The sequence below is a fragment of the Anguilla rostrata genome, chromosome 15 (assembly GCF_018555375.3).
Source record: "Anguilla rostrata isolate EN2019 chromosome 15, ASM1855537v3, whole genome shotgun sequence".
NCBI classification, from domain to species: domain Eukaryota; kingdom Metazoa; phylum Chordata; class Actinopteri; order Anguilliformes; family Anguillidae; genus Anguilla; species Anguilla rostrata.
This window is the reverse complement of record NC_057947.1, coordinates 19,006,445-19,017,414: the sequence shown is the minus strand read 5'-3', so window position 1 is coordinate 19,017,414 and position 10,970 is coordinate 19,006,445. Positions and strand designations below refer to the sequence as shown.

General features: G+C 39.9%; 1 protein-coding gene across 2 annotated transcripts; it reads left to right on the top strand.

The window, feature by feature from the left end:
* Positions 1 to 49: 49 nt before the first annotated feature.
* On the top strand, positions 50 to 10,522 carry gyg2 (glycogenin 2). Of its 2 annotated transcripts, none has more exons than XM_064311181.1 (9): positions 50 to 637; positions 2,119 to 2,260; positions 3,145 to 3,319; positions 5,453 to 5,615; positions 6,160 to 6,286; positions 6,474 to 6,696; positions 7,952 to 8,032; positions 8,759 to 8,914; positions 9,808 to 10,522. In XM_064311181.1, exons 1-9 carry the CDS (start codon positions 631 to 633, stop codon positions 9,955 to 9,957), a joined length of 1,224 nt encoding a protein of 407 aa, XP_064167251.1. In that variant the 5' UTR covers positions 50 to 630; the 3' UTR covers positions 9,958 to 10,522. The 2 variants fall into 2 exon arrangements, with proteins under 2 accessions (XP_064167251.1, XP_064167250.1); XM_064311180.1 differs by having other exon boundaries at positions 7,949 to 8,032.
* The last annotated feature ends 448 nt before the right edge of the window (positions 10,523 to 10,970 follow it).

Genomic DNA, 10,970 nt, shown 5'->3' with positions numbered 1-10,970 from the left:
ATAATAAATTGATCAATGTATTCATTTAATTCATTAGAATTTGTGGCGGCATATCTAATGAAAACAGCGCCAAATTTATTTAGACTCATTTTTTGGTTGTCCAACGTTTTTGGAGGCAGCGTGACAGGTGACTAATGGCCAGCCCAGTAGATAACCATTCACAGACCAGCATGTGGGTGGACTTGGTCTTGACCAACCTATGAAAACATTCACAGTTCACCAGCCTGCTCCAGGGCAGACATTACAATGAGGACTGCAAGGGCAGTTTTCAACCTTACCGAGGCCTAAGAAGACATAGACATAGACTGCTGAACATTGGAAAATAATACAGTTACGCCTTTGCTATACAGAGTGCCGTAACTGCATGCATGTTATAGATTTCTGCTTTACAATAATTGAAACGCAACACTCGCTACAAAGAGATTGAGTTTTGTCTGCAGGACAGGAATAGCATTGTTCTTGGAATCCCAAACTGATTCACAAGTATTTTCGTTTTATGTCTATGTTTTCATGTGTTACAAATTAAAAATAGATATTATGTCCCTGAAAACTGTAGCCTCTGCACCTGTTGTATGTCAAGCGGCTATTTTTCTATAAAAAGATTTGTGTCGGATCTCAGGTTTTGCTAGCATGCCAGGTGAGTATTTTTTTTCTCTTGCACTTCATTTTCTGAACTGATTTTATATGTGACATTTACATTTCTCCACTGTAAAATGTTTTTTTAAATTTTTTATTCAGTCATATCTGATGTCGTATGTATTCAGTAGCTATTCAGATTAACTGAAATCAACAATTACTTTAAAATGTGGCAATGCTGATGTTCCATTGATATTTCCAATTAATTATGGAAGCCAAAAAATACTGTAGCAATGGATTATCCATAAGTATAAGAGTGACCCATATTTCTGGAATTATTCTCTTAAAGGCAGTACATTACTGAGTAGGTTGCTCGGGGTTGTATTCTAAAAGGCAGAGAAGACTGAATTTGGCATTTTATACATTTAATGAGTTATCTGTTAATAATGAAAAATGTTGGTAAATACAAACTGACCTGTAATCCAATGACAAGCACGCATGCACGCATGCACACACACACACACACACACACACACACACCTTAATGCATTACATTACAATCATTTAGCAGTGATTGTAGCAGTAGACTCAAATACAACCTGCAGTGATTGTTAGCAGTAGACTTAAATACAACTTGCTGAAGCCAAGTTTTATATACTGTATCACTGCTTGTGATGTAGTAGATACAAACTGCCAGTGAAAATTTTAAAGTACAGGACAGTGAATTTGTGCACACCATATTTAACTTGTTTTTGTATAATTTGTTAATTATCTTGTGCAGAAGATAATTTTGCCTATGATGATGAAATAGTTGTATGGCAGTGTGATTCAATGGTTGATTGTTAGGGTAACCTGGAATGGATCATATGAAACATGGAGACTCATCCAGGAGACAAACACGGTTTTATTTTTAGAATGTGTGTGGAGGAAAATGATTGTGGATGCCTTGTAAACTTCCTTGTTTTGTTAATGTTTTACGGCTTTTTCTTGTTGTTTCATAACGTTTGCAATCCCAAGTGCTACTATTTCATAATATCAATTTGCAGATAGTGTTACATGGTGAATTTCTGGTCAACAGTCCTAAGTCTTAGCACACAAGCGCAGTGTATATGAAGATCCTGCAAGCACAATGTTTCATATGTCACTCTGTGGGGTGTCGGACTCATCTTAGCCCCTTTTTTTAATATGAACATTTCAATTGGCCAAAAAGACTTTTTTTTTTTTGATAAAACAGGTCAAAAGGGCTGCTGAGTAGAGACACTCAGAATCAGAAAATAAGTACTATTTGTGATTTCCATGATTATTTTTGATGCCGGTTTTGTAAACAGAATCAAGTATCTTAGTGACACAGCCAATATACACACTAAAACACCCATTCAATTTGTGTTCACAAGTGACATAAGTTCAGTTTTGACCTTTCTCCTAGTCTGTAATGCCAGGGTCATGGCAAACTAGAGTGACATGAAAGAAGGGAATTCTAGGTCACTTTGGGTACAGTTTCACCATGTTTCACCCCCTCTTTCTTTGCTCCTGCTCTATCAGTAACGGACCAGGCCTTTGTCACCCTGGCCACTAACGACGCGTACAGCCAGGGGGCGCTAGTCATAGGGAAGTGCTTGCGCAGGCATGGGACATCCCGGCAGACTGTGGTCATGGTCACCTCGCACGTTTCCCAGGGTACACGGTGAGCAAGTGTGTGAACAATTCTTTAACAGCAGCCCAAACCCTGCTCTCACTGGCTGCAGTCAGAGAACAACAAGCCTGGATTCATTCAAAATCTGCCCTTAGCTTTGACTCACAATGAATGGAAATGTATCTTTTTTCCTTCACAATGTTTAATTGTACTGTTGACTGACTTCAGTCCAACACATTTTTGTCATAATGGCTGTGCTTTTCCAAGATCCATCTGTTTAGACCTGCATATGAGTGAGTGTCTGGCCCTGATGGTAATCACCATTTGGTCACTGAGTAACATGCACAAGGACAGGAATTCAGAGAATATCTGCAATGTCAAACATTTGCATCACTTCTGCACACGTCAGAACAGTCTGTGTTTGAACAGAATGTTACCTTTACCTGTATGTTTCTGCACAAATTTTCAGATCATGTACACATGCGTGCTGGTATGCTCGGCTGATATCCAAAGCACAGCACATGCAGCAGAGTAACATTTGAAATTTGACAGATAAGATTAATGTACACTTATACATCATACACTTACAGTATGTGCACTTCATGTTATTAAGTGTGCTATACATTCATGTAAATTTGAAATTAGTTATGTAATCACACACGTGTCTGAAATGAGCTTTTGACTGATTTTAGCAAAGGCTTGAAAGAAGACTTCACTATCACTCTCTAACAAACATCAGTGGCCATTTGACATCATTTTTGCTGTACAGATCAATGAATTAGGCCATCACCATGCAGTAGACTCCCCACCTGGACATGCTGAATATAGATTAAACCCAGGATCAACCGCGTGCCATGGCCGCTCCTCTGTTCCCCTCCCCAAAAACTGGGGTGATTTCTGGAGGAGTGGTCACCCCCTTGTTCCCCCTACCCCAGGGCGGCCCTGGCTGAAGTGTTCCATCAGGTGAAAGACGTGGAAGTACTGGACAGTTCAGACTGGGCACACCTTAACATGATGGGCCGTCCTGAGCTAGGCATCACCCTCACCAAGCTGCACTGCTGGGCCCTCACGGAGTACATTAAGTGTGTGTTCCTGGATGCTGACATGCTCGTGAGTCCCTGCACTTCATCCGTGTAAACACATCTCCTTTTAGGCTTCTTAGATGTCCTTTAGCGACATTGGATGAGCAGTATTTGAAAGGCCCTTTGACTGAAACATGAGTGTGTTTGCTGACTATCTTCAGGCAAATAAGGGTAATGTCAAAGAGGACATGTTCACTAGGAAGGTAGTTTATCATTGACTGTCAGTAAACCCTCAGTAGCACAAACAACTACAGTCAACCATGTCCAAATGCAAAAAAATTTTCTGCACCTGCATGATTGAACAAAATTGTTTCTTGTCTTGACAAATTGATTTTTCTGGATGGCTTGCACAGCACGCATTAATATTGTATCCAAACACCTGGATATTTAACAGCAGTAATTCAGGTTCTTTAACCTTAAAGAAAAGTCTTGCTGCATTTACACTTTCTGCAATTATTGAAACTGTATGCTAAGGGCTGTGCAACAGACTTATTATGGCAGAGACACCGTTGCACCCTTAAGCAAGGTACTTAACCTGCACTGCTTAATCAGCTGTATAACTGAATACAATGTAAATGCTATGTAAAAAACATGTGTATAAGAGCATCTTCTAAATGCCTGTGAAGTAATGTAATGTAACATAGCATATAGACTTGTGCTATACCATACTTTCACTACATCATGCGTACAGGTAATGTGGTTTATCAGTTCATACAGAAACATCGCTAGCCTGGAATTCAGTGTATTTGCTCAGAATTCAGTGATTCAGAGAGAGATGGGTACAGTAAACCTTTATACCTGGCCGACTGAATGGAACAAAGCTCCCAGTTACTACATTGCATCATAACTTCAGCCAGTACCGAAACAAGACCAGGTTAAAACCTAGTATATGGCTGGACCTAACACGCTTGATCCGGCTGACTAATGGTGTAATTTCAGTCAGTCACTCAGTCACTCAGTCACAGACATTCGCATTTGTAGGGCTGGCCCAGCTGTTGCGGTCCAGCCAAAAATAGGCTACTCACATTTACATGTGCTTTCTCTGTACTCTGAATTGGGCAAAATCTTCAATAACGTAGTCGTAATCCAGGAAAGTGGTGAATTCGTTTTCAATCGCCAATAATGCAAACGCATTCAGTTTTGTCTCTTTCAGTATACACCGCAAGTGACTTTTTAATCGTTAAGCGCAGAAAATGTCCTGTCCCATTAGCAGTTCGAAATCGGCATGGCAAAATACATTCTAAGGAAAATATTCATGTTTTGGAATGCATCCCTTAGGCCTAGCTATCCAGGTCATTGATACATGGCCATAATAGATTTGTTTTTTTACAATAGAGCTAAACTGGCAAAACTCTTCTGTAAAGTCTGTCTCTAGATCCCGTGCATAGAATTCTCTTAAATGATCTGTCGCCTAACGCATCCAAACAGATTCTCATTGAATGAGCTTTTGTAAGGAAGCCGAATTCATCCAAGATGTTAATTTCGCGACTATTCAGGCACTGTTTATTGAATGCGATATAAATCCGGATTTTGTCAGTTTTGTCCCAAGTTGCAGGATAGGCTGAATAGGTTTAAATTAATTAACTGGGTCCCCAGGATTAGAGAGAGTCTTGGCTTTATCATTATCTGTATCCTCTGTCTCTATGATCTAGCCCAAGCCTTCATGGCTGATAACATCAAGGAAAGTGGAGGCCTCAAGTTTGGTTGGTGGCGGGTTATTCTCGGTAACATTACTTTTCGATGCTCCAGGGGAGAGGAACTTTTCCATTGCTCTCTTTTGCTTTTTCTTTTTTGCCTCTTCGTTTTTCTTTTTTACCCTCTTAACTGCTCCTGAAAGCATGTAGCTAAATCGACGGGTCTCTTGATTGACTTTGCTAACAGTGATGTAGCTAGCCCTTAATGTCTAACCATCTGAATGCAATAAACTGGACGTTCTTATTTAGTCTATATTAAAACATTTTACGTATTTGTGATTTATTTTTTCTTATTAGGATCGCATATGTCAAATTGAAATTAATAGGATTTTCATCGAAAATATACATTTTTAAATAATAAAAAATGAAATACAATTTTTTTTCATCACTGTCTAGGCCCCCTTGTGGCGATCGGGCCGTAGGCAACTGCCTAGTTTGCCTGTGCGAAAATCCGCCTTTGTCCCCAGGTACTGTGTAACGTGGACGAGCTCTTTGACCGTGAGGAATTGTCTGCTGCCCCTGACCCCGGCTGGCCTGACTGCTTCAACTCCGGCATGTTTATATTCCGGCCATCTTTACAGACTCACACCCGGCTTCTGAAGTGGGCCAGGGAGCATGGCAGTTTTGATGGTCAGTAATCTTCACCAGTACAATCACCAGCTGGGAGGCAATTGGTGTATTTGTTAAGAAACAGGGCTTGTAAACTCAGAGCTTACAGGTTTAGGTCCCAGACAGAGCACTGACGCTGTACCCTTAAGTGAGCTTGGAGAACACCCACTACACCCTACAGTAGAACGAGAGGGAGAGAGAGAAAGAGAAAAACAGAGATACAGAGAGAGGTGGGAGGATAGGGCACGTAAACAAGAAGAAAAGAACAGATGCAGTGGGCAGGAAGGTTCTTTTAGGGTATAAGCGGAAGGGGATTGTTTGAGGCCTGGTCCCACTGAACCGCAGCTTTGCTAGCTCTATTATTTGTAAGTAATACATAAAGTCTCTGGACCCCCCAGGGCTAACATCCACTAGCAAAGAGGGTTTTATGAGGCACTACATAGAATAATTATAAACTGAACACAACACACCAGGGCTTAAGTTGCAGAAAAAAAGCTCTATTTAGACAAATTCAGGCCTGCAGCTGATTAAGACCGTCCTGAACATGCATGTTCTTGGCTTGTAGGTGGAGACCAGGGACTTTTGAATTCCTTCTTCAGTGGCTGGGCCACAGAAGACATCAGCAAGCACTTACCATTCATTTACAACCTCAGCATCAGCACTGTCTACAGCTACTTGCCAGCTTTCCAGCAGTGAGCTTCCCCATCTCTTGCTTTCTCCCATGTAGTCTGCAATGTCCTCTGCACTCATGTCAACATGATTGATGACTTGCTGAGAACTGACTGTCAGGCAGAATGTATACATTTCATAAAATATATCAGTCGATTTGCAGTGCTGTCTATATGTGATTTAAATGTCTGTGATCTACTGTATTTGTAGGTATGGGCCAAAGGCTAAGATCATTCACTTCCTGGGTGCACTCAAGCCCTGGCATTGCAAGTATGACCATCAGAAGGGGGAGGTTTACCTGGGAGATGGGTCCCTGTGTCACCTGCACCTGGGCCCTTTTATGAAGCAGTGGTGGGTAGAGTACTGCCGGCCAGCAGCACCGTCTTTTACACAGACAGACATCTGGCAAGATCTTGAGGCACCCCCTCAAAAGGTGAGACAAGCCATTTGTGTTTATTATAATAGTAGTAGTAGTAGTAATAGTATTACTATTATTAGGATAGTGTCACCTACGCACTTCAAACACACACGCTTTGTTTATATTTTGTTTCTTTGATTTGGCACTCACTGCGTCATTAACAACACACAGCAGAGCAGTCCCTCCCTTCACCAGAATGTTTACAAGACCGTCTGACAAGAAGGGGCGGGGACAACCAAGTTTGGCGGCATACATTTGAAGAATCGAACGTTTGTTTTGTGTTGCACAATATGGAAAGAAATGTTACTTAATCAGAGACCCACAGATGGGTTGGTGTGCCTGATGGCATTTTGGAAGGGTAGCTCCCAGTGGATTTTGTTGAAATAGTTTTTTTGTGTCTGGATACCGTCTGTTTGCTGGAAGGACCTGCCAAGCCTCTTCTCTGTCGGTGTGCTGCCTCGCCCTTGAGTGCATTTTTACTTTTTTTTTGCATGGGTTTTAATTGAAGTGCCTGCCAAAAGGCCTTGAGGCAGTGCTGATCCAGCACTACATGGACATCTTCCTCTTAGCCGATAGGGGGAGAGGAGGGTCTGCCTTGATAGATGTTCCACATTTTGTTTCTGTTTTCTTTTGCTTGGTTTATACACACACCTTTACACCACACAACATACACTAGGTTAGGGTACAAATCTTAAGCCAGAGAGTCCAACTTTAATCGTAGGTCTAGCTTTTAAGTTATTGCTTGGCAGCTAGGTGGGTGGTCAGGTTTACTTGGCACCTGTTGATTTGTAGCTCGTAACACTGTGCACTAAAATACAAAAGTAGCTTCTTGAGTAGCATCTTTAAAATAAATTAAATTATTTTTAATCATAATGATTAATATCATAATGATAGTTGGAAACAGTGAAAAGTCATTGTGAGCTAAACACAAAATATTGACCTTAAAGGCCTGAGTTTCAGGACTTTTTCTATTTATTTAAAGATGGAACTGCATATAAAAGTCTACTTTTGTATTTTTATTGTACACAGCAAAGGACAGCAAATTGTACACAGACTGCCAGATTAAGTGGCTGTGTGCTTGCTTACATATAAAATCAGTATACAAAACATACTCTCACCAGAAGGCCATAGTACAGTGTGCGAACATCTTTCCTGTGAAATGTATGTTGTCTGACGTCTGTGGGAGTCCAGAGTCCAGGACCCTCACCACTGCTACAGGCTGATTCTGGATGCTTTCTAAAGTAGAGTCAAACATGTTTTTCTGTAGCAGACAGTAAGCGTTGAGGTGATTCACCAAGAGGATTCGTCTCTGCACACAGAGGCTTCCCCACCCACAGCACCAAAGGAAATGGTCAGTTTCTAATGCTTTATTAACGTTTGAAAATCTTTATATACCCCAGTGAGAGCAGTGTTGGGACAGTTTATAAAAAGTAAATGCATGCTCAGTGAAATCTTTGACAAAGCTCCTATTTTTTTATGCAAAATAAAATGGGAAAACTTTAATAATATCTTGTGGCTGTTTACTGTTGTGCATATTCTGTTTCCGAGGAGTTAAATGATGCTGCGAAAGCATCCAGAATAATGATGCACAGGTGCCTGAGACAACAATGAAAATGGTGGAACCTGTTGGATAAGCATTTAGAGGTGTACTGAAGAACAAACAGCATACCCTTTCACTAAGCATGTACTCTTTTATGGTTTATGGGGAGCTTTCACCCAGAGATCTGCCTATGGGTTTCAATTTGCGATGGAAACAAAAGTGTGGAAAATTGCCAGGAATTATTTTCACATACCCACAGAGCATAAGCTGAAACCAGACACTGTGCATGCAGACTCAGTTTGCAGTCTAGCATTTAAACAGGCTATTTTACCGACCAAATAAAGCACAGCGTTTATGCCACTGTGGAACTAAAAAAGCAATATGTAGTGTAGTGTAGTTTTTCATGCACAGAAGTAGTGCGTAAAATCACAAGTGGCAGCACTGAAATATAGTTGTGTAATTTAATTTCTCTGGGAGATAATAGTGTCAGAGTAGACATTTTTGTAATCAGTCTTCATGTACTGTATTATACTGTAGTTCCAGGGGGCACACCAAGCAGACAGGCCTCCAGGGGATGAAGGTGTGGCTTCTGAATGGACACACCCACAGGACCCACCTCCAGTTGAGGAAGGCAGAGCCCTGGGTTCAGGAGTCTTGGGCAGCAGCCAATCTGAAGAGCTGGTTTTGGAGCTGGTATGTTATAATTAGGTCCTTATGTTTTCACCAAATGTTATAGCCTGTAATTTAGTCCTCTGACAACAAGAAAATGATTCTGCCCTTTGTTGAATATTAGTCTGCTGCACCTGGATCAAAGCATATTAATGAATTCTTTCACCTTAATGATTAGTCATTTAACAATTATCACTTGCAACTGTAGGTTGACTCATAGTATTGCCCATAGCATTTATTCATTTTATTTATTAGCATTCATAATATGTTAATAAGGTGTTAACTAAACTAAGGTATAATGTAAATGAAATTTGGCAGTGTTTCATAATTTTTTTCAAAATATTGAAATCATTTTTAGTTCTAGAGCCTTTTGAACACCATTTGTGGCATTTTCATTTGGAAAAAGAAAATGTGTAACATTTTAATATAAAAATCTATAAAAATCACAATCGACACCTTTGCCCCCTTTACAAAATGACAGTCCTGGTTATCCCTGATGTACAGGTGGCTCCATTTCTACACAAATGTGCAGTTTTAAAAAAAAAATCGGTTGTGGCTGCAAGAGATCAGAGCTGGAATACACGTGATGTGAAACCAGATGGAAACCTGCAATAAATACTCTGATATTACCTACCTTACAGTTAATTTCTATGCATATAACATTATCACTGTTGTAGGAAATGCTGTTGACATTCTGTTATACAACCCTGCTAACTGCTGCCCTCCACTGGTGTGCAGCCAGTAGTACACCTGCAGGGACGACTGCAGTCACATGGTTACATGGTTTCTGGGTTATTCTTTATGAATTCTATCCTCGTGAAATAAATTACAACTGTTGTTTCAATTATGAAGAATTATGACCACGTACTGATGCACACCCAAACTCCGACATGTGTTCTTGACATGTTCAAAAACAGCCTGCCTCCATCGGTGATCTGGCCATTCACCTGACTCCAGAGGAAGAGGACCTGGAGCACAAACGTCAGTGGGAGGAGGGGCGTGCCGACTACCTGGGGAAGGACGCTTTTGACAACATCAAGAAAAAACTAGACAAATTCCTTAAGTAGCTGACTGTATGGAAACACAGAACTCAAGCACACACACTGAAATGAAAACAAGGAAAGCTGCATGACTATTTGAAACAGTCTTGTGAGATGGACAGAATTCAGTGTTGAACAAACACAATGATGAAAATTGCATTTGCTCTCTGGAAATATCCTGTGTGTTCGGGAAAAGTGTGGACATGGATCCTTCATATTTACCCACACACAGCGTATTTTATAATGGCAAATATTTTCACTTCAATTTTACTTAGCTTGTGCTTATATCACTGTAACACAAAGAGCAGTAGGATGGAATAGCTTTTGTGAACTTTCTGAAACTGAAAAAATATTATCTGAATAAAAAAATGAGGACGTCAAACCTCACAGAAAACATTATGCAGGCACAGTAATGGAAGACTTGTTTTGATAGTATTACCTTCATATATGATGTCAGTAATGTAGATTTTTCAACCAAGCAACCTAAGAAAGTCTAATCAAACTCGATTTCTTTCAAGTTCAAATATAGTAGGCCTAACCTGTTTCATACGTGTCCGAAATAGCCGAAATACAGTCCTCATCTTAAAAATCAGTTTTATTAATGTCGTTTGTGTAACTTTATGGCACATCTTAGTTAAATGGGCAAGTCTTTATGTACTACCAGTTTTTAGTGTGGTCATTTTTGTAAGTTTTGGCAACCCATGTGAACTAAAACACCACACAATTTCATTGCAAAGCAGATATCCCTTACGGAGAAGACTTACTAATGTAGTAAACAAGCAACATGCTGGAAAAAGCCTGAAAATCACAATAAAAAATAAATAAATAGAATGTTACTATTACTAATGTTACTATTATACTACTACCACAGCTGCTACTGCTGGAACTACTACTACTAATACTGTTATTACTATTATCATTGTTAGTGTTTTATAATAATAATAATAATAATAATAATAACAAGAATAAAAACAAGAAGGAGAAGAAGAAAAGGCTTTTCATTGCAAACATTTTTTAACCAAATTAAAAAATGGGTTGAA

Excerpts from the sequence above, each read along its gene's own strand:
- gyg2 (XM_064311180.1), top strand. Across the intron at positions 2,261-3,144 it reads CACGTTTCCCAGGGTACACG|GGCGGCCCTGGCTGAAGTGT; the intron begins GTGAGCAAGTGT and ends CCCCTACCCCAG. Across the intron at positions 5,616-6,159 it reads GGAGCATGGCAGTTTTGATG|GTGGAGACCAGGGACTTTTG; the intron begins GTCAGTAATCTT and ends CTTGGCTTGTAG.